The sequence below is a fragment of the Molossus molossus genome, unplaced genomic scaffold (assembly GCF_014108415.1).
Source record: "Molossus molossus isolate mMolMol1 unplaced genomic scaffold, mMolMol1.p scaffold_m16_p_6, whole genome shotgun sequence".
NCBI classification, from domain to species: domain Eukaryota; kingdom Metazoa; phylum Chordata; class Mammalia; order Chiroptera; family Molossidae; genus Molossus; species Molossus molossus.
In genome coordinates, this window is record NW_023425399.1 from 54,726,939 (window position 1) to 54,750,520 (window position 23,582).

The 23,582-nt window shown below is 44.5% G+C and overlaps 1 protein-coding gene across 4 annotated transcripts in view; it reads left to right on the plus strand.

Moving 5' to 3' along the window:
• MGLL (monoglyceride lipase) overlaps nucleotides 1-23,582 on the plus strand; it is a 147,076-nt gene that overhangs the window by 105,791 nt on the left and 17,703 nt on the right. For 3 of the 4 annotated variants that reach the window (XM_036245353.1, XM_036245355.1, XM_036245354.1), the window contains 3 exons: nucleotides 4,499-4,635; nucleotides 5,942-6,052; nucleotides 16,847-16,936. In XM_036245353.1, the coding sequence (XP_036101246.1) occupies nucleotides 4,499-4,635; nucleotides 5,942-6,052; nucleotides 16,847-16,936 (338 nt within the window). The remainder of the gene's footprint in view (nucleotides 1-4,498; nucleotides 4,636-5,941; nucleotides 6,053-16,846; nucleotides 16,937-23,582) is intronic. The other variant, XM_036245356.1, reaches the window with a different exon arrangement.

Here is a 23,582-nt window from a genome sequence, read left to right on the forward strand (position 1 = left end):
TGTCTATGTCTATTTGCTATGCATATATGCATATAAGTTCTTTGGTTTATCTCTTCCCACTCCCCTCCCCACTTCCCTTTGAGGATCTTCAGTCTAACAGCCAATTTGTACTTCTTAATCTCTTTACCTTTTCACCCATTCCCCCAAATGCCCTTCCATATGGCTACCAACAAAAAGTTCTCTGTATCTATGAGTCTATTTTTGTTCTGCTTGTTCATTTTGTTTGTAGATTTGATTGTTGATAGATACGTATTTATTGCCATTTTATTGTTCCTATTTTTGTTCTTCTTCTCCTTCAAGAAGATCCTTCAACATTTCATATAATACTGGTTTGGTGGTGATGAACTCCTTTAGCTTTTTTGTCAACCTGGAAAGCACTCTTTATATGTCCATTGATTCTTTTTTTATTATTATTTAAATTAATTAACTTATTTTTGTTACAGATGTTTCTCTTTTTCCCCCCACTGATTTCCCCTTCCCCTCCCTCCCCACCCTCTCCCCAGCTTTGTTGTCCATGTCCATTGATCATGTATACATGCATGTAAGTTCTGTGGTTTATCTCTCCCCCCACCCCCTCTTGTGGGGATAGTCAGTCTGTACCCCACTTCTACATCTCTGTGGCTACCCCATTCCTCAGACTGTTATGTTCATTATATTCCACAAATAAGTGAGATCATATGATACTTGTCTTTCTCTGTTTGGCTTGTTTCTCTTAGAATGATACTTTCCAGGTCCCTCCATGTTGTCTCAAAGGATAAGAGATTTTTCTTTCTTACAGCTGCATAGTACTTCATTGTGTATATGTATCACTGCTTTTTTACCATTCATCTACTGATGGACATTTGGGCTGTTTCCAGATCTTAGCTATTGTAAATAGTGCTGCTACAAACATGGGGGTACATATATTCTTTCTGATTAGTGTTTAAGGCTTCTTCGGGTATATTCCTAGAAGGGGGATCACTAGGTCAAATGGAAGTTCAATTTTTAATGGTTTGATGTAACACCATATTGTTTTCCATAGTGGCTGCACCAGTCTGCATTCCCACCAGCAGTGTACTAGAGTCCCCTTTTCTCCACACCCTCGCCAACACTTGTTTGATGATTTTTTTTTATATGAATTTTTATTTATTTTTTTGTTACAGATATTTTACCTTTTTACCCCATTGGCACCCCCCACCCCACCGCACCTCCGCCCCGTCCCCGGCTTAGTTGTCCATGTCTATTGGTCATGCATACATGCATATAAGTTCTGTGGTTTATCTCTTCCCACCACCCCACCACCCCATCCCCTCTTCTGAGGGATGTCGGTCTCTGCCCTGCTTCCATGTGTCTGGGTCTACTGTATTCCTCAGACTGTTATGTTCATTATATTCCGTATATAAGTGAGATCATGTGGTATTTGTCTTTTTCTGCTTGGCTTCTTTCACTTAGGATAATACTTTCCAGGTCCCTCCATGTCGTCTCAAAGGATAAGAGATCTTTCTTTCTTACCGCTGCATAGTACTCCATTGTGTATATGTACCACACCTTTTTTATCCATTCGTCTACTGGTGGACACTTGGGCTGTTTCCAGATCTTAGCTATTGTAAATAGTGCTGCTATGAACATGGGGGTACATATATTCTTCCTGATTGGTGTTTCAGGCTTCTTAGGGTATATTCCCAGCAGTGGGATCACTGGGTCAAATGGAAGTTCAATTTTTAATTTTTTGTGGTAGCACCATATTGTTTTCCATAGCGGCTGCACCAGTCTGCATTCCCACCAGCAGTGTATTAGAGTCCCCTTTTCTCCACACCCTCGCCAACACTTGTTGTTTGATGATTTGTTGATGGCAGCCATTCTGACAGGTGTGAGGTGATACCTCATTGTTGTTTTAATTTGCATCTCTCTGATGATTAGTGATGTTGAACATTTTTTCATATGTCCTGTTTGGAGAGGTGTCTATTTAGTTCCTCTGCCCATTTTTTAATTGGGTTGTTTGTCTTTTTATTGTTGAGTGGGATGAGTACTCTATATATATTGGAAATTAACCCCTTATCTGATATATCATTGGCAATTATGCTCTCCCATACAGTGGGTAGCCTTCTCATTTTCATGATTGTATCTTTTGCTGTGCAGAAGCTTTTGAGTTGATGTAGTCCCATGTGTTCATTTTCTTCTTTGTTTCTATTGCCTTAGGTGATGTGTCAGTGAAAATTCTGCTGAGTATGATTTCTGAATGTCCATTGATTCTAAATGATGGCTTTGCAGGATAGAGTAATCTTGGCTGTGTGTCCTTGCTTTGCACTATTTTAAATATTTCTTGCCACTCCCTTCTGGCCTACAAATCTCTTTTGAGAAATCAACTGACAGTCTTATGGGAGCTCCCTTGCAGGTAACTAACTGTTTTTCTCTTGATGATTTAAAAATTCTCTTTGTCTTTAACCTTTTACATTTTGATGATGGTGTGTCTTGGTGTGGGCCTCCTTGGATTCATATTGTTTGGGACTCTCTCTGATTCCTAGATTTGTATATGTGTTTCCTTCACCAAGTTAGGGGAGTTTTCTTGTCATTATTTTTTCAAACAGGGTTTTAATTTCTTGCTGTCTCTCTTCTCCTTCTGGCACCCTCAGGATGTGAATGTTGGTATGCTTGAAGTTGTCCCAGAGGCCTCCTACACTACTTTCATTTTTTGTTTGTTTGTTTTATTCCTTTATCTTTTTGCTGTTCTGATTCTGTGTTTTTTTATTTTTTATATTCCAAATTGATGGTCTGATTCTCAGCTTCACCTACTCTACTATTGATTCCCTGTAAATTATTCTTTATTTCAGTTAGTGCATCCTTCATTTCTGACTGGTTATTTTTTATGCTTTTGAGGTCCTCACTAAGTTCCTTGAGCATCCTTATAATCAGTGTTTTGAACTCTGCATCTGTTAGATTCTTTATCTCCATTTCATTTAGTTCTTTTCCTGGAGTTTTGTTTTGTTCTTTCATTTAGGACATGTTTCTTTGTCTCCTCATTTTGGCTGCCTCCCTGTGTTTATTTCTATGTATTAGGTAGAGTTGCTATGTCTCCTAGACTTGGTAGGGTAGTCTATTGTAGTAGGTGTCCTGTAGGGTCCAGTGGTACAACCTCCCTGATGACCACAGCTGGGCCCTCATGGTGCACCTTCCACATAGACTGTATACCCTTCTATTATAATTGAGTCTTGATTGCGGTTGGCACATCAAATGGAAGGGATTTACTCAGGCTGATCAGCTTCAAGGACTGGCTGTGCCCACTCACCACTAACCTCTGACCACCTTAGAGGATCAGCTATGCAGGGGCCACTACACAGAGCAAAACTTACTTCAGCAGGGCTCTGGTACCCACTGAGTCCACCCTGGAGTGTGTCACTTGTGGAGGTGGTTGGGTGGTGGTGCTTTGACATAGTTTGAAGCTGTCCACTGGGTATGCTGGCTCTGGGGCCTCCCAGGAGGTGCAGGCCTAGGTCAGCCACTGCCTGTATGCTAGCCGGGGCCACCAGGCATAAGTTACAAAGTGATCTACAGGTGGCTGCTTCTTGTGCTGGGCTTGAAGGTGCCCAGGCAAATCCAAAGCTGGCTGCTTCTAGTGTCAGGCTAGGGTCGCCAGATGCTGCTTGTTTAAAAGATTTCAGTAAAATCTGAAACATGAGCCTGTACAGACCATGTCTATGGTAAAGCCAGTGGAAACAGCTTGGGTGGGCCCGAATGTTGGGTGGGGCAGGGCCTCAGGGAATCACTAGGGCAAGGCAAACAGTGTGAACCAGGTAGCTGGAGTCCCAGATATGGCGCTCATCTGCCTGCCCCGTAGGGGAAGGGCTCACCAAAGGAACCATGGCCTCCACCAGCACATCTGTCTGGGAGAAAGCTGCTCCTCCTCCCCAGCTCTCACCCTGATGCCAAACAACTCAGTTCTTCTCCCTATGTCTCTGGTGCCTTTCAAGCTGCCTCCCCCATAGGATAGAACCTGATCTTGTCTTACTGCTGCTTTGTTGAGAATATTTCTGGCAAGCACACTTGACTATTTTATTTTATGTTTGTCATATTATCTTCTGAAAAATGAGGTGACACTTCACCTGGTGAAAGGCTAACATTGGAACACAACTGTGAGGCTCAAGGAACTGGGAAAACTTTGAGTCTTATGGGTCTTACTCCTGACCACTTTGCAGAAAATCAGGCTTGGTAAGTTTCTCCTTGAAACTGACTTTCTATCTGCCTTGGAAATGGCTACATGGACAGGGTTTGCAGTATGATTTACTTCTTGACTGTGTGATCTTGGCAAGTTCCGTAACTACCCTGTGCCTCAACTTTCTAATCTGTACAGTGGGGAGAGACTAATCCCCATGTTTAAGAGTGGTTGGAAAGGATTTAGTGAGATGATCCATTCAGGTTCTCAATGAAGAGTGCCTGGTAATTCTGGTGAGGAAACTGCTGTGCTTGGACAGAAGTCAACCGCCCAGTCACTACAGTTCTCTCGTCTCCCATTCCCTTCCAGTTGGCCATGGACAGAGTGAAGGGGAGAGGATGGTAGTGTCCGACTTCCACATTTTTGTCAGGGATGTGTTACAGCATGTGGATGTTGTGCAGAAAGACTACCCAGGGCTGCCTGTCTTCCTTCTGGGCCACTCCATGGTAAGTAGACCACAGAATACCCAATCCAGATCAAGCCTGTAGTGGGTGGGCACTGTGAAAACACCATGGTGCAGAAGGGGCAGCCCTGTCTCCCTGCCTCATCCCATTTCCCTACCTGGCTGGCAGACCCCACTTCGCAGACCCTGCACTTGAAATTCCCAGGCAATGTAGTGCTTAAGAAACAGGTCAGGTTCAGAGTTCTGGAGATAGCCCCAAAGGGAGCTCAGAGTGACCCATTACTTTCCACGAGGGCCCAAGGCACCAGGAAGTAGCCTATATATCCTTTCTAAGGAGCTCGGGCATAGGGCACCTTAGGAACTGATCTTTTTTATTTAACCTTTTTTCCACCTCAGAGCCATTTCACAGTGAGGCTCTCAAGGGCACTTCTGCTCCCTTCAGAGCCACTTCACAGAGCAAGGATGATGCTTCAGTCAGTGAGAAGTGCACAGAATATGCCAAAACCCTACCCACTTGCTTCAGAGCTGTACAAATGGGAACTAGGGACAAAGGCTCCCCATGGACTCAGTTCCTTAATGGTCATTCAAAATCCTTTTCACCCTTTTAATTTATAAAATCCTATAAGAATTAACCAAGTATAATCTTTAAATTGAGAATTCTCAAACTGGCAGCAGCCAAGGCACATCTTTCTCCAACAACCTGACGAGCTGGTTGGCAGGTTATTTTAACTATTTTTGAATTTGGGGAAACTTTTAACTTTGGGGCAGAGCTTCCACCCCCTTTATCACAGCCTCGCTCTGTTCCTGCATCTCTCTTAATCTGGTTCCTATAAGCACTTGCAGTTTCAACCCTTTGTTCAAATTACCTGCAGCTTCAGTAAATAGCCAAGGCCTCAGACCTTCAGCACTAGCCATGTTCACTAAGTCTTTTTCTTGGTACTGATCCGGTTGGGGTGAGGGGGAACTGTAGCAACCCCTTATTAACACCAAATTAAAAACAAAAAACAAAACAAAACAAAAAAATTCTCTTATTAAGCCTGACAGAATAAATGAATTGTATGTCTGCTGGCTTTTGGTCTGAAGCAAAGTAGGAATGTGTTATTGTTTAACTTGCAGCCCACAAGCAGGAACCTTATTTGTCTCTCTGAAATGTTTTCTCTAGGGAGAAAAAAAGTGTAGTAAAATAATTGCAGTCCAGTTTATCCAACATTCGATGCTGTCTGTTCCAAGGTGGACCTCCTCAGGTCTCTCTTTGACCAGGCTTAGGAGGACCTCATCCATGGAGTTCATTAGAAATCATGAACTGGTGGAAGCTGGCACACAGCAACTCTACCCATTTTGTATTGCAGGGAGGTGCCATCGCCATTCTCACAGCTGCAGAGAGACCGGGCCACTTCTCTGGCATGGTTCTCATCTCACCTTTGGTTCTGGCCAATCCTGAGTCTGCAACAACTTTCAAGGTAAATGGGCTTCTGGCTCTGTGAAGCTCCTGCAGCTTCCCCGGGATTTCCATTTATAGCTAGAGTCTGGGGAAAAGGGCCAAAGTTCATTTGAATAAATATCAAACATTATTGCCGCTGGCATTCTATAATTTCTTTAATCAGGTGCTTTCTTCCCCAAAGACAAAGGAAAAATGACTTCCTGCTTGTGCATGTTTCATTGGTGAATGTTAGAAGGAGAAAGGGTTACATGTGTTAGGAATCCAACAAAGTAACTTTTGTTAATAAGTCACATGCAAGACTCAAGCTGATTTTTATTGAATATTTGCCAACTTCAGCCAGAAGTACACAGTAAGTGAAATTGCAGGCTATTTGTAATTACAACATAGAGTGGTGCTCACTGTAGCTCTCCCCCATCCCAGAGCACTTTCCCCTCTGATTCTAACAGAACCATCATTTTGTTTTTCTGGTTATAATGTTACCCAATGACACATATGTACACCTCTTGGTTCTGGGGCTTTGACCTACTTTGACAAGGCAAAAAAAAAAAAAAAAAAAAAAAAAAAGCCAATAATACTACCATAAGTAGAGCAGGTACCCTCTCCTGAGATAGGAGAGGAAACTGGTCCTCAGCAGGGCTGCTTAATTGTGAATGTGGTTTGTTAACATATGATGGACCCGTCCTTGAGGGGCATGCAGTTTAAGAGAGATAATAATCTAATGAGAGTAGAGAATCCTCACCCTGTGTATCTCCAAGGAATGCTCTATCTCACCCAAGTGTGAGGTAAGATTGCTGTCTCCTGAGCCTGTTTTCAGAACTCTCAAAGGAACACGAAGTCTGGGATGGTAGGTCACATGGCCAGGGGCAACTGGGAAGCCATAAGCCCACAAGCTTACCCTACTTTTTCTGGTCTCACCATCAAATGACAGCAGCATCATTTAAATCATTGCCTTAGCTCAGAGGCCTTTGATATTCTCCTGAGTACCCAAACAGGGGAACACAGGACAGGGAATGAAACCTTATCAAAATGTTCCCATAGCCCACAGCCACATAATTAATCCCTAGAGATGGGCTATCAGGTCCTGTGTATGGACTTTCAGTTAGGTGCCAATAATTTCACCAATTTCAAATGAGGACAGATAGAGCAAGAGAGAAACCTGAAACTATCTATCAGTAGTTTAACCAGAGAACAACAATTTACTTAATTTGAGGAAGAAGAGAGAGGGCCACTCTTTTAAATTTTACTGTTTTAAAGAAGTCACCACTGCCTTATTGAAATTGACTAGCATTAGTAAATTTTATTGCTGTGTGGGACAGCAATGGAGGCAGGAGCTACATGTTTCTGCCATGGAAGGAAACAAGGTCATCCACAGAATCACAAGTGGCTTTTTAAATGTGCAAGAGGGGACACGACCTCTTGGACAATTCTCATTGTGACTGTGGTTGCAAAATGTGAGTCAGTCAAGGGCACTTGTCCAAGTAGAATAAGCGAGACCAGGGTCACAGAGGAGAAGAAAGTTCCCTCTGCCATCCATGTGCTTAGAGTCATGTGCTTGAGATTTACTCAGCTTAGTGAGTGCCGGGTATGTGCTGTGCTTTTACATGCATTATTTCACTTAACCCCCATCATCAACCTAGAGAGAGGTCACAACCTGCATTTTATGGATGGAACACTGAGGTTTAGGCTGGATGAGTGACTTGCCAAAATCACACAACTTGTGTGATGGATTTAAATCCAGAGATGTGCACTCCTTATCTAGGGTGCTTCCTAATAGAAGAAAGTGGATGTATTCTACACTGGACACTTTCCCTTAGAGAAAAGCCAGGGACTGTGGGGCTTTTCAGATGATGCGCACAAGAATCAGGCCAACTAAGCAATGAGGTAGAGTGGCAAGATTTCCTTCCAAGGTCACTGGTGGAGGTGTATTTTCTGGGCAACACCACACCAATGTGACCTTTCAGAGGCCTGATCACCTTCTCAAATCAAGGGTCAGCTGATCCTGGGGGGGGATGCAGGTCTCTTCTTATTGAGCAAGACAAATAGATTTCCTGTTGCCCTCAGACCTCAGGGCACATCCTCCCCACCATGGATTCTGTTGCTACCTCTGGCTGCCGGGCAGTTTTGCCTGATAGACTCTGATTCATCTGTTTACCCACTCCAGATGACTTGATCACATTGCACATATCTGGTCCTGTCTGACAACCTTCCAGAAAGAGTCTCACTGAATTTTTTTTAATTAGTATAATACATTTACATAAGGAAAGTCTCCCTTCCTGGTTGAAAGTGGGCAGCCAGAATTATAGAGGGAGTGGATGCATCTTCTGTGGACATATACTCCATTTGCTCCTGTGTTTTACACAAATGGAACATGCTTCCTGCATTTTTAGTTTCATTGTTGTCTCTTGGTTGGCTAATTTGCTTTTGTGAGTTTAGGGTTGAATTTAGCCACTTTGAAGAGCATTCCCTCTTAATGCTCCTCCTCATCAAAATAACAAGAGGCCCCACTGTAAAATGAACTCTGGATTAGGTGAGGCCCTGCTGTGGGATGAGCTCTGAATTAGTTAAGAACCTGCTGTATAATACTCTATAGATTAGGTAAGGTCTTGGTGTAAGATGGGCTCTGATTTAGGTGAAGTCCTGCTGTAGGATGAGCCTTGAATTAGTTGAGGCCCCACGGTGGAATGGGCTCTGGATTAAGTGAGGTTGTGCTGTGATATGGAGTTTGGATTAAGTGAGATCCTACTGTAGGATAGGCTCTGCATTATGTGAGATTCTGCTGTTACATTAGGTGAGGCTCTGGATTAATTAAGGGTTTGCTCTGGGATGGGCTCTGGATTAGGTGAGGTCCAGCTGTAGGATGGGCTCTGGAGTAGGTGATGCCCCTGCTGACTAGTCTTCTCTTAGCCTTCCCAAAGGTAGAGAAAGTCCTGTAGAACACCTCTTGCTGAGAAAACTGAGGCTCAGGAGGGACCTTTCTGTGGGTCAGTGGCACTGTCAGGGGGCCACAGAATTAAGAGCCTCATGACTCCTCCTGGCCTCATGACTCCTCACCCAGAGCTCAGCTCAGGAATTTCTAAAGGTTTGTTTCATGGCCCTGAGTTCTTACTATAGAGATTTTTGAAATCATTAAACCAGGCAGCATAAGCTCTCAAGCTTTTCAGTACAGAGAGCATATAAAAGGTGACGTAAGACTGTTAATATAAGAATGTCCAAACCTGATGAGAATTTTTATGAGTTTATTGGAGCCAAACTGACAACATATGTGGGAGAGCAAGATGTCAAATGCTTTGGAGAAGAACAGTTTTGCAGTTTCTTTTATGCATTTGAAATTAAGGAAGGATCTTAAGAAATATTATATGGAGGTGAGAAAAAGTAAGGTGGGGATCAGATTACAGGGTCAGATTTGGCTGTCTTGGTTTTATCTGAGAAGGAGGGTTGTGAAAGAGAGCATTTCAAAGGTGTGTTAACCTAGATGCACAGAAACAACTGACAAAGCTTGCTTATAGCAAAGCCTTTTAGTAAAGAGGTATATGCCTAGGAAATGACTACCCACCATGACCTGCCCAGTTAGAAATTTATGATCAGATAACCCTGTGAGGTTATTTTCCATAGAACCCCCTACCATGTCCCATACCCTGAAATGTGAGAATCCCAGATCTCTCTCCCTACCCCCCCCCCCCCCACCACCAATCCTGCATACAACTGGTTTTTACCTCAATGCTCTGTTTTCAACAAGCTGGGTTGGAGAGAGTCTTCTGGCCTTCAAACACTGTGTTAAGAACGTGGCTGCACAAGAGAAATGAGAGCAGGAGAAATTTAGAAACAAAAACCAAGTCTCAAATGTTTATGAGTTCATTTCATGGGGATTATGCCCTGGGGAAGGCAGGGCTGGAGTAATACTGGAAATAAAGAGGAAACCCTTGATTGCCCAGATAGGAGGATGTCAAACTCTGAGCTAAACTGGGTCTCCTCACCTGACCTAGCCCAGGAAGACACCCAGGAATGTGCAGCAGGCTGCAGAGCAACTCCTTTCTTTTAGAGTCCCTAGGGTCAGGACCGAAATCACCCTGGACAGAACCTGGGGTCAGGATGGGGCTCAGCCTCCTGGGAAGCTAGTCTTCTAAATGACCTTTCTGCCTGTTGCCTTGAGGTGATCTCCTGGGGACCAGGATCAGATGCAGGAGCCAGCCCAGTGCTTCCAAATGCTTCTACTCCCTGCCAACCAGGGCACCTGGCCAAGTAAGGAGAAGCGAGTGGCCACTATGAAGCTAGCATTCTTTGGTTGACATTGTCTCCATCACCATCCTATAAGGAGGGAAAATTATTCTCAATTTACAGACAAGGAAATGAGGTCATTGTCTCACTCAAGGTCAACTTAAGCATCAGCTCAGCCAGCTATTATGGCAGGATATTCCCTTTTACCCCAAAACCCACCCAGATCAAGTTTCCTTAACTTTAGCTCACTTCCCAACTGAATATCACTCATCTGTTTTTAGTTCCCAGCATCTAGAAGGACTTTGGAGCATTGCATAGGGGGTGGGAGGTGGAAAGGAAAAGGGCTAGAGTGTTGGGAAATTGCTCTTTCAAATTTCAAGTACAGTTAGACCTAGGAGTTAGGGACTTAGCTGTGCTCATGAATTTGGCAGCATCAATGAACCATGAGGTACTATTACCCCTGTCTTGCAGGCACCTCCTCTTTAATAACTGGGGGTTCAGACTTCTAGACACTTAACACTCAGAGAAGAAGTTATTGTCCCAGCATATCTTTGCAGAGCCCCAGAAGCCAGTAAGTGTTCAGTCCTCCCCTGGGGTTTACTGAAAAGGACATGTAGTGTTTTCTATTCTACATCTGCTTGAGGGTGAACTTTCCCTCCTGAGACAGTCTAGGCTATCCTCTGACCCTTGCACTGACGCAACCCCCACAGAAGGTGTGGAGTTCTAGCTTCTTTTTGCACAGGTCAACCTGCTGGAGCCACTTTAGAAGTTAATAATTGTAATTACCCTTTTATGTCAAGTCTTTCATGAGCAGAAGCTTTAAAATTATCTTAGGGGACTGTTAAAACCTTTCATATCAATAAAGGCATTTGTGCCCTGGCCAGTTTGGCTCAGCGGTTAGAGCATCGGCCTGCAATCCAAAGAGACCCGGGTGTGGTTCCCGCTAAGGGCACGTACCTCAGTTGCAGTTTGTCCCCGGCCCTGGTTGGGTCGTGCTGGTGGCAACCACTCGATGTGTCCCTTTCACGTCGATGTTTCTCTCTCTGTTCCTCTCTCTCCCTCCCACTCTATCTGAACAAAAAAATAAAATAAAAAATAAAATAAAGGCATTTGTGCAAGTCACTAGTATTTAAAGTGATGTGCCTGCAGTTAATCCAGGAATGCCAAAAGGGCATGTCAAGGATATAAGACACATTCCAGTCTCTTGCTCCTCAGGAGGTAAATCTTGTTTCTTTTGTGAGTGAAATAATTTGGCATTTTAGCTCTGATGTGACATTTGTTGCAGCACAAACAAAGCTGCAGGTCACATACTTTTTCTGAAGTCTCCACTCTGAATAATGCCAGCATGTACTCATTCCTTCATCAACCAGTGAAAATTTCTTGAGCTTCTCCTGGGGCCAGAAGCCTGAAGGGCAGTTAGGGACTAGCTCTGTGGGAATCAGGTCTCAGCTAACCCTCCCAATACTCTTTAAAGATTTATTTTATTATCTCCATTTTAGAGATGAAGAAACTGAGGATCATAGACTTTCTTGGGGATGCAGAACTGGAGAGCTGATGAAAATTTGCCTGGCTCCCAATCTCTGAGTCTGATACCTCTACTTTGTTGCCTCCCTTTTCTGAGGCTGGTGTCAAATGACTGTATGATCATTCATTGTGGGTTTCAGCCCTCAAATTGTCCTCAAGCAATGAGACCTGTGACCCCTGTTGAGTCTGTGTCACTGAGAACTCTGTGGTTGCACAACCCTGACTTAACTTGTTAGGGCTGTGAAGATGGTGAGGGTCTCTCACTTCAAGGGGGACCTATTCAGGGTCATCCCTCTCTTGAGCTGGATCTGATGCTCTCTCCATACTCCCACAAATTATCCAAAGAGCTTGGTCAAAATGGCATAAAAAAAAAAAAGGTAATATCTTGGATTCCACCTTCATGGATGAGTCACTCCATCTCTCCCTCACCTATGCCAAGGCTTCCTTTGTCTTCCCTTGGAAATGAGTATGGGTTCTTGAGTCTAATGGTGGAGGCCAAAGGAGTTTATGAGAGGAAGCAGCAGCAGCCACTTGGATGACCTGGACAAAACTGATCCTTCTGGGTGTGGAGTCCGCCAGGCTCTTTCTGTCCCCCACTGCTTCCTTACTACTGGACCTCAAGACCCCCTTCTCAGCCCTTCTGTCTTCCTTTGTTGCCACATTCAACCCACTGTCTCTGCTTAGTCTTTTCTGCCCCCAGCCCACCCTTTTCTCCTTCATCAGATATTAGGGTAATGAAATAAACAAAGCCAAAACAGACAGCAGGGAGAAGGGTTCTCTTTTGCAACTATTTAAAGCACTCTTGGTCCTTCATCCTTCTTGGATCTTTTGTGGAAAAGAGGCTAAACACCTAATTTTTTTTAAGCTGTGACATTATTGTCATTAAGATTTGCCTCTACCCAATTAATTCCTGTTAGAAATGTGGTTTGAAACTTATTATGCAGGTTTAGAAAAAGAGCTGAGAGTCAGGGGCATCTAAACATCCTTATTGTGGTGCCTTCAAAAGGGCATTTTGCCCTTCCAAGACATCTTTTCCCCTCCTCTACAACCAGTATGGATCAGGAACACTCCCTACTCTGGCTGCACTTTGGAATCACCTAGGTAGCTTTAAAAAAAAAAAAAAAAGGCCAATGCCAAAGCCCCAACTCAATCAGAATCTCTTGGTGCGACCTAGGAAGAGGCATTTGTGATGTTTGTCTGAGACACAGCAGTTGCCTGTCCCTCAAAGTTCAGAGCACACACTAATGCCTCCTGGGTTCCTGTGAAAATGCAGATACTGATCTACTAGGGTCCACATCTCCAGGAGCTCCTGGTGCTGCTTGTCTGAGGGCTACTCTTAGAGTAGGGAGGCCATGAAATATCAGAAAGGGTCAGGCTGTCAAATGGGTACTGCACCCCCTACCAATATGCCAACTGAATGGAAGAAACAGAATGTTCAGAACAGAGAGCTGTCTTTCTGGGAAGACAGGGAGCTACAGGTCACTTCAAGGGACTCTCTCACTCAAGACACTTTCTTCATTATTTCTCTCATGGTGCCTTTCCCATGAGGGGTGTGACCACCTCAGGCCTCTGCATGCATCCTCCCAAGTGTTAACTCACACCCAGGACTTTTCTGTTCTCATGGTGATATCCTGCAAGGTTTAGTGACAGGACCCTACCATGCAGAACAGAGAACAGGCAGTAATTAATATCTCCACATTGACCCCTCATCTATATTTGTAATTTAACAATCAGTTCTCATTGCTAGGACACCAGTATCCTTCACTACACTCAGCCACTGGAATTGTGTTGTCATAAGCTAGTCCTTTTCCGGTTCACCAATCCTGAACCCAGCTGCATCAGCTCCCTTAGATGAGCAAGAATAGCTGAAGCTGCACACATCCACTGACCCAGCCACCTGCCACCTCCAGTACTAAGCATGATGTGTCCTTGCCATGCCTCCTCCTGTTTGTGCTTTGGGCAGTAGGTCATTGGCATCTGCAGGAGTCCTCGCCAGGACTTGGCTTCTTATTCTTGAAAGAAGGAGGTAAGATGGCCAGCTGATCTGTCATTAATCATTGAGTTTCCTCTAGGGACAAAACCCTTGTACTGTTTACTTTGTGCAAAGCAAATACTTCTCCAGAAATGCTCCTCCTCTTTTTTTCATATGAAGCTCTTTTACTAAAAGAATAATTTAGCTGCAGAAAGTTCCCCTGCTAAGAGGAAGAAAGGACCACTGGCCCAGGGAAAGGACAGAACAAGTGTTTTTCTGTAATTGTCTCCTGGAGGCTGAGTCTTTCCTGGCTTTCTAGTCCCCCTCACCACCTGCTATGAAAGCAGAGCAGGGATGGTTCCAGCCATAGCATGGCCTTTTCTGATTCTTCTTGAGCCTAAACTGTCAGCATCTTCTCCTGGAAATAGAGGGCTTGACTCTTTTGGATATAAATGTTTTGGTTTAAGAAGTGCCGAAACACTTCACAAAGTGGAGATTCAAAGAAGAAGATGAATCCTTCTATTCACAAATGGCCAGCACCTGTGTGTCCAGGTCCACAAAGAATTATGTGATGAGTAACAAAAACAAATTGTTGGCAAATGAGAAGTCTGCTAGTAGGCTTCAAAGAAATTAAATGAGAACTGGTGATCTCTCTCCTGGGTTCTTTTGCAGGATGAGTACTGAGGTGCTATGTCCCTGGGCCTTTTCCTGGCTGTTGGCCAGTCTGATCTGGGAATGGGTAGGAAGCTGGCTTGCAGAAAAACAGCTGTGTCCTCAAGAAGGCCATTTTGAACCAGGCAGGCAGACAAGCCAAATGTGGCAACAGGGTCTGAAGACTGATGTTTGCACAAGGTCCTATCAAACAGAGTCAACCCTCAATTTTTGGGCATGGCAGGGTCACATGTGGAGTCAACTGTCAGACCTTGCATTCACTCAAGGAGTTGTGGACAAGACTTACTGAGAACAGCAGAATGTCTAGAAGTCAGGTCTACAAACTTCAGGATACATTAAGCTTTTCCAAATAGTGGTGCCCTTGGTGGAGGTGATAATCCCTAAATGTCTACCCTTCTTACATAATCGGAACCCAGCAAAAGCTACAAGGCTGGTGCCCACTGCCTCTCTGTGCACTTTCAGTGCCCTTCTTATCTGCTGTGTTTTCTCTTTATTAAAAAAATTTAACCTTTGAAAGCATAGATACCAACTTCTGAATTTAGGTTCCCAGAGGAGCCCCTAGTTCCTGGAGGTCATAGATATTTGATCTGTGTTTGAAAACACCTGAGTCCTTTCCTTTTGTAAAGCTCCCAGAATTCCGAGCCCTTCTGGTTCTATACTTGTTCACAACTCCACCTTGGCTCTTAAACCTGCTCATAGATTGTATCCACTCCATGAGGCTTCAGATTATGTAAACTGACTTAAGTACTAACCTAGTGCTCCAAGTTGGATTTCTTTATATTTCTATGCTAGATTATCACAGGTCAGCTAAGAGCTTGGCAATAGCACCTGGCACATTGATGGTATCAAGTTGATATGCATGGGGTTTACTTGTCTGAACACCAGGCTTGAGGTGCAATGACCTACAATAGTCTTAGAGGCATGAGGCTGCCTTCCTTGCACTGAAAAATGTAGAGTTGACCATGTGAATTTCAGAATAGGTATATGCATGTGTGTTCTTTTAGAAGCAAAGCCCTGCCTGATCCCTGGCAGAATGAGGTTACATCATGCTTGTGCAGCCCGAGGAATAGGACATTTTATAGCTCTAAATGTAAAGGGAGATTGGGCAGTATAGCAGTAGTGTCACCATGGAGAGTATCAGTGCCTGCTATTCTTGATCATCCATAGGGAAAGTTGGCTTCTCAGATGCAGTCATACAAGGGAGAGAGAGAGAGAATAATGAAGGCTGGTGGCATAAAAGGAAAGAGTGTCCTCGCCCAGACCCTTGCCCCTTTCTAGCTGACCTCAGGCTATAGCACTGAGCCTCTGTTTTCTTGTCTGTTAAATTAGTATAAACCCTCACCTCACAGCATTTGTGTCAAGATTAAGACTGGGCACCTATGACTGTGCCCAATGCACCAAAAGATTGTTACTCAATAGATGTTAGTACCCCCACCCCTGCCAAGAGTACTGAGGGGACATCACTTAGCTCCATTACATTTGCCCTCACTGTGCACTGAGAATTCACTGTTTGCCACCTTCCATGTGATTCTAATTTCATCATTTGACAGCTCACTTTTGAAATAGCATCTTTCATTCCTGAGTGTCTATGCACAGTGCAGAAATGAGAACAGTTCCCCTCTGCAGACAGAAATGTGAGATCCAGGTACATTATTTTCCTGGGTAAACACAAGATCCAGCAGGAGAAATGGGGTGGGGCGGGGCAGAAAGGCCTATACCTGAATCAGGTTCAAGTTCAAGGAGCGTGTATTAAGCACTTACTCTGTGTCTGATGCTTTTGCAGGCAGTGTTCCCCCTCGGTAGCTAAGGAAACAGAGATTCAGTGATGGTCAGCTCTATGTCCATTTGCATGGGCAGCACAGCCAGGAATCAAATCAGGTCTCATTCCCTCTGCCACACGTCTCCTAGTCAGGCTTGGTGACTATTTCTGTTTCCCTCCAAGAGAAACCACAACAATCAACAGATTCTTTCTGATCAGAGCAGTTTCCTTTGGAGCCTTCTAAGCTATCAGATGACTCTCAGATGACTTAGGTGATTCTGCTCCTGCTGTGTTTTTTTAGGATCCCCTGAGAAGTAGCTTGTGCAGAGAGCTTGGCCAGGCAGCTTCTGCAAATAATTCAAAATTACAACCTATGAGTGATTGTAGGGAGGGCTACCACACAGAATCCAGAAAAGGCAAAAAAGACATAGCATTCCCTCTGTTAGCCCCAGTGGCCACCTCTCACCCACTCCCCACAGGGATCTGAGCCAGACTAACTCAAGGCTGTCTGAGTCAGAACAGAGAGTGCTGGGGCACCCAGCCTTGGGAAACAAACCTGGCTGATGTTCAGTTTGGGTGTCACTTTCCTTAGTAAACTGTAAACTTTTCTGTGGGCAAAGCTGGGCATGGATCCCACTGCACTCACACCCTTGTTTTCCCTCTCTGTGTAGGTCCTTGCTGCGAAGGTTCTCAATCTTGTCCTACCAAACATGTCTCTGGGCCCAATCGACTCCAGTGTGCTCTCTCGGAATAAGACGGAGGTGAGAGTCTTTCTGAAAACCAGGGGTAGCTGGGGCTAGTGAGGGAGTGAAAGCAGCAGCCCCCATGGGAAATCCGAGTTTTATCTGTTTGTGGTATTTTGCTGCTCTTTTGCCAAGGCCCTGAATGGAGTGATGTGGACATGAAGATGCACGATATGCCATCTGGCTTCAGGATTGGGAGGGAAGGAATAAGTGACCATGATGCCTAAGCTGTGCTCTAAATGTGCAAAGGAGGTAACCAGATAAAGTTGTATGTCTATCAGCTAGGTCTCTTTTGGTTGTGACAGAAACTTAACTGGAAATGATTTAAGCAATTTTAAAAGTGAAATTTATTGGTGAATATACTAAAGGCCTCAGACATGGGTGGATCCAGGGACTTGAATGTCTTGTAAACCATCTACTCTCCCCAGGTCTCATATCCCCTGGTTTGCCTTCATTCCCAGCCAAACTTTGCCTAAGTGTAGGCAGAGATGGCCACTGGAAGGAAAAGAGAGAGAGGAAGAAAGGAAGCGAGGGAGGGAGGGAGGGAGGGAGGGAGGGAGGGAGGGAAGGGAAGGAAGGGAAGGAAGGGAAGGAAGGAAAGCAAAACCAGCTGAGAGAAGCTTAGAAAGAAGAGGCAAGGTGGCTTCAGGGGAGACAAGCTGGTTGTGCCTTTGGTCATTGTCATCGTCCCTGGAACCAGGCACCAAAGTCAGCATGATCAAAATGGCAAGATCAACAGTGTGCCTGAGACACTGAGTCTGAACAGAGTTCAAGACCCAGAAACTTGGATTCATCTATTAAGATGCTGCTCAGTGCACCAACCTACCTCCAAAAGTTTAGCGAAAGGCCAGCACCTGTTCCTACCTTTAATTGGGCCTTAATGCTCTCTGCCAAGTGGGTATGGTGTGCTTACTCACACAAGTCAGCCCCAGATGCACAGACTGAGGTTCTGTAAGATGAGAGGACTTGCCTGGGTCACCCACTGGTAGGACGAGCCTGAGAGCTTAGGTGGGTGTGGTCCCTATCCCTGCTCTGTCTGTGGGGCAACAACCCCCTGTAGACTTACAGCCAGTGGACAGGGAACAAGCCTGGGTATCTGGAAGACACTGTAATTATCTTTAGGATTAATCAAATCATTTTACAACCCCCTATAGACTTACAACCAGTGGACAGGGAGCAATTCTGGGTACCTGGAAGACACTGGAATCATCTTCAGGATTAAGCAAATCAATTTGCCGCTCTTCTACCTCAGCTTCCCATCTGCCTTAGGAATTTGAACCCATGAAAGCAGTGGTTTCCTAAGGACCCTGAAAAATAGAATGAGTGCCCTAGCTTTCCCAGGTTTCCTTGGGACTTGAGCATTTGGACTCTAGCTTTATTATAAAATTTGACCTCTTGAGTCACTTAGAGATAGGGCAACTAAACATGAATCATGCTCCATGTGTATGAAGGCCATATTATTATTATTTTGGGTACATGCCCCTAGTGGGAACCAAACCCGGTACTTTCTGGTCCACAGGCCGACACTCCAACCACTGAGCCAAACCAGCCAAAGCTGAAGGAGATATTCTTGATCAGGAGTTAAAACTCCCAGGTTTCCAAGGCTAAGGAATTTGGTGAGGCTTGTGGGGAGTCAGAGGGTGTCAGATCCACCCAAGTTATGCACACTCAAATTTAATTTAATCTAATTTTTAGAACCCACAGTACCTCCCAAACCCACATCTTGGGGCCAAACCCACCAGGGTCAAAGAATATTTCAGTAAAGAAAAAAATGTAACTCCAAAAGGCAGAGCTATATGTTGAAAAGGTACAACTTTAGGACAAACATATGCTGAATAATTTAATCCTGACCTTAACCACATTTCACAGGTAAGGAAACTGAGGCTCAGAGGTTAAATAACTTGTCCATGGTTGCACAATCAGTCAGGGGCACAACTGGGACCTAAACTCATTTGATTCAAAAGTCCATGGTTGGGTGCCTCCTCCCAGCTAGTATTTATAATCATTAAGCTCTTTTTCCTGTTCGTTTGTTTTAAAATTTTTATCGATTTTAGAAAGAGGAAGGGAGAGAAAGAGAGAGAAAGACAGATTGGTTACCTGCTGCATAAGCCCAGACCAGGGATTGAACCCACAACCTGAGTATGTGCTCTGACCAGGAATGGAATTCACCACCTTTGGTTAATGGGACGATACCCCAACCAACTGAACCACACCAGCCAAAGTTCTTTTTCTGGTTTATAATCATTAGTCCACACAGCCTGTTTCTGGGGCCCATTGCTCTGTGTGCAGGTTTCACTTTGGTTTCTTTTTTGTTTGTTTTTTAAATTTTCTTTCTTTGCCCTGGTCGGTTTGGTTCAGCAGTTAGAGCATCAGCCCACAGACCAGAGAGTCCCGGGTTTGGTTCCCACTAAGAGGAAGTACCTTGGTTGCAGTTTGTCCCCGACCCCGGTTGGGGTTGTGGGGATGGTGACCAGTCAATGTGTCTCTCTCACATCAATGTTTCTCTCTCTCTCTTCCTCCCACTCTCCCTCCTACTTTATCTGAGGCTAAATGCAAAAATGTCCTCAGGTGCCCTGGCCGGTTTGGTTCAGCGGTTAGAGCGTCAGCCTGCGGTCCTGAGAGACCCGGGTTCGGTTCCCGCTAAGGGCGCATACCTCGGTTGCAGTTTGTCCCCGGCCCTGGTCGGTTGTGCGGGTGGCAGCCACTCGATGTGTTCCTTTCACATCGATGTTTCTCTCTCTCTCTCTGTTCCTCTCTCTCTGTTCCTCTCTCTCCCTCCCATTCTACCTGAACAAAAAAAAAAAAATGTCCTCAGGTGAGGATAAAAAAAAAAATTTCTTTCTTTATTGATTTTAGAGAGAGAGGAAGGGAGAGGGAGAAAAGTAGAGACATTGATGGGAGAGAACATTGACTAGCCACCTCCTCATGCCCCCCACTGGGGATATGGCCTACATCCTAGGCATGTGTCCTACCTGGGAATCAAAACTGCGACCTCTTGGTCCATGGGTCGACACTCAACCACTGAGCCACACCGGCTGGGCAAGGATTCACTTTGTGATGGGAGTCAGTGTGAGGCAGGGGCTCCTCCACCTGCCACCATCCCCCATAATGGCTCTGGTTTGAATGTGCAAGTCTCTAGTAAAACCAGTTATTTTTGCAGCAGCTCTGCTAGGACAACAATGGGTTAAGAGAGCAAGAGGGACCTCCTTTGAGATCTATGAGAGGAAATATCCAGATGCACAGGTGAGTCATTTATCTTGCCACCTGAAAGCACTTGAGCAAAAAAGGAAGAAAGAAAAAAAAAGAGAGAGAGAGATAATGAAATTATTCCAAGCCCTCTTTGTTTTTTTTGTTTGTTTGTTTTTTTGTTTTTTTTTTATCCTCACCCGAGGACATTTTTCCATTTTTTGTTCAGATAGAGCGGGAGGGAGAGAGAGGAAGAGAGAGAGAGAAACACCGACGTGAAGGGACACATCGAATGGCTGCCACCCGCACGACCAACCAGGGCCGGGGACAAACTGCAACCGAAGTACATGCCCTTAGCGGGAACCGAACCCGGGTCTCTCTGTACCACAGGCCTACGCTCCAACCGCTGAGCCAAACCGGCCAGGGCAAGCCCTCTTTGTTTAAAAGTAACAATTCTCTGGTTGGGCCTAATCCCCAGTGGGGGGCATGCAGGAGGCAGCCACTCAATGTTCTCTCTCATCAATGTCTCTATCTCTTTCTCCCTCTTTCTTCCTCTCTCTCTAAAATCAATAAAGAAAAAATATTAAAAAAAGAAAAAGTAGCAACTCTCTTGCCATTGCTCAGGGGTTAGAGTGTCAGCTCATGCCCTAAAGAGTCAGTCGCAAGTTTGATTTCCAGTCAAAGGCACATACCTGGGTTGCAGGTTTGATCCCTGAGCACCACCCCCAGTCGGGAGGCATGTGGGAGGCAACCAATCGACGTGTCTCTCTGGCATTGATGTCTCTCTCTCTCTCTCTCTCTCTCTCTCTCTCTCTCTCTCTCTCTCTCTTCCCCTCCTCCCTTCCCTCTCCCCACTTCCACTCCCTCCTAAAAAAAAATCAATGGAAAAAATATCCTTGGTTAAGGATTAACAAAAATAAAAAATAATTTTTAAAAATTATAGAAAAGAAAGAAGACAAAAACCAAACAAAAGCAAATAAAAAATAATAAAAGTAGCAACTCTCAGAGTTTTTATCTTATTTTTGAAATAATGGAAAATTCCATTGAAGGCCTTAAACACACAGAAGAATCTGGTGTGAATATACAGCAGTCTCTCCTGGGATCCCAGGTTGCACTCCCTCATGTATCAGGTTTCTGACTGGTCAGGTAAATGGAGTGATTCTTAGAAGCACAAATAAATGTCCCTGCTAAGAAGTCTTAGAAGAGGGAGGTGATTGGTGCTGGTCAGCACAAAAGCTGAACTCCTGTTGGAATGAATAGTAGCTAGCATCTCAATTCCTCAGCAGAAAGAATTCACCTCTCAAATGTCCAGTTCTGAGTTTCCTTTGAACATTGTGCTGAGCTTTAAAAATAGTAATGCCCAGAAGGAAATGTGCTCAGAAAGGCACCTCCCTGTATCTAACATCTAATATTAGGTTGTCTAGCTATTTCCCATGGAGCCCTGAAGCTATCAAAGCCTCAAAAAGAAAAGAAACATTTGCCTAACAAGCTTACTAAAGCAGGCCCTTGGAGGAAGGGTGCAGGCTGAGGGGGTGGAGAGTGGCAGACTTGTTGGAAGGCTGTCTCTGGGGAAACAGGCTGGTTCTGCTATTCAAATATCAAAAGCAGGATGTTTAGGGTTTGCTGTGGCGAGTATTCTCACAACCCACCCAAGACTGTTAGCATGATGCCCTTCACAAGCATCACTTCTCATCTGACAACCCACAGACACACATTCTCCTGGACTGTATAACTCCTGGACATTACGTCCACAAGTAATGCAGAACATGCTTTGGATTGTCTCAGCACCATCCAATGCACAATGATTGCACCCTTCTTCTCTGTCAGACTAGTCCTTTTGTTTCCCACAGCTCCAAGAAGGCAGTCTTATTACCAGTATTTGCACTTGTGAAAGTTTGGGCCCAGATAGGGCAAGTCACTTACCAGAAGCCACACAGCCACCAACTAAGGATTTGAGCCCAGACCTCTCTGCTTTGAGCCAAGTGCTCTTGGCACTAAAGTCCTGGGAACAAAGAAATTGCTACTCAGGCATTTTTTTGTTTGTCTACACATTTAGAGTCCCTGGTCAGACACTGGAGTACTGACATATTAATGATTCCACCCTCAGAATGTGATGAATCCCTCCCACTCTTAAAAGCCTTCAATGTTCTTTTTTTTTAAAATTAATTAATTAATTTTTGTTACAAATGTTTCTCCTTTTTCCCCCACTGATTCCCCCCTCCCCATCCCTCCCTGCCCTGTCCCCAGCTTTGTTGTCCATGTCCATTGTTCATGCACACATGCATATAAGTTCTATGGTTTATCTCTCCCCCACCACCCCCTCTTGTGAGGATAGTCAGTCTGTACCCCACTTCCACATCCCTGGGACTACCCCATTCCTCAGACAGTTATGTTCATTATATTCCACAAATAAGTGAGATCATATGATACTTGTCTTTCTCTGTTTGGCTTGTTTCTCTTAGAATGATACTTTCCAGGTCCCTCCATGTTGTCTCAAAGGATAAGAGATCTTTCTTTCTTACAGCTGCATAGTACTCCGTTTTGTATATGTACCACAGCTTTTTGATCCATTCGTCTACTGATGGACATTTGGGCTGTTTCCAGATCTTAGCTATTGTAAATAGTGCTGCTACGAACATAGGGGTACATATATTCTTTCTGATTGTATTTCAGGCTTCTTCGGGTATATTCCTAGAAGTGGGATCACTAGGTCAAATGAAAGTTCAATTTTTAATTTTTTGAGGTAACACCATATTGTTTTCCATAGTGGCTGCACCAGTCTGCATTCCCACCAGCAGTGTACTAGAGTCCCATTTTCTCCACACCCTCACGAACACTTGTTGTTTGATGATTAGTTGATGGCAGCCATTCTGACAGGTGTGAGGTGATACCTCATTGTTGTTTTAATTTGCATCTCTCTGATGATTAGTGATGTTGAGCATTTCTTCATATGTCTCTTAGCCATTTGTATGTCCTGTTTGGAGAGATGTTCAATTTTCTTAATAGTTGTCAGTCCTCAGATGTGGGTGGCAGTGTGTGTATGTTATGGGATGAAGGTGGGGAGCAGTTTAAAGAGGGGAGTTGTTCAGAGTCTCCACCAGCCCTCACACTACACCACTACTAACCATGCAATTACTCAGGAACAGAATGCATTGCTTTCTTTCCGAACTTCACCGTTTGGCCTGTGAACTGGGTAGAAGCCAGGAGGAAGAGAAGCTGTGATTCTGAGTACCCCTTCCACTGGGAACAGTACACTGTTTATATATTGAGATACTTTGTCTTCTAGAACCAAGTATCTGTTCTCTATACTCTGGGATGCTCACCAGGAGTATCCTAGCTTGTTTATATCATGGTGGCAGGCCATATGGTGAGAGCTGTGAGGAGTGGCCAACTCTACTTCATTTCATTTCTATTAGTGGGCACCACTCCAAATTCCACCCAGTGTTTGAGATGTGCCAACTTCAAGGATTAGGACCTC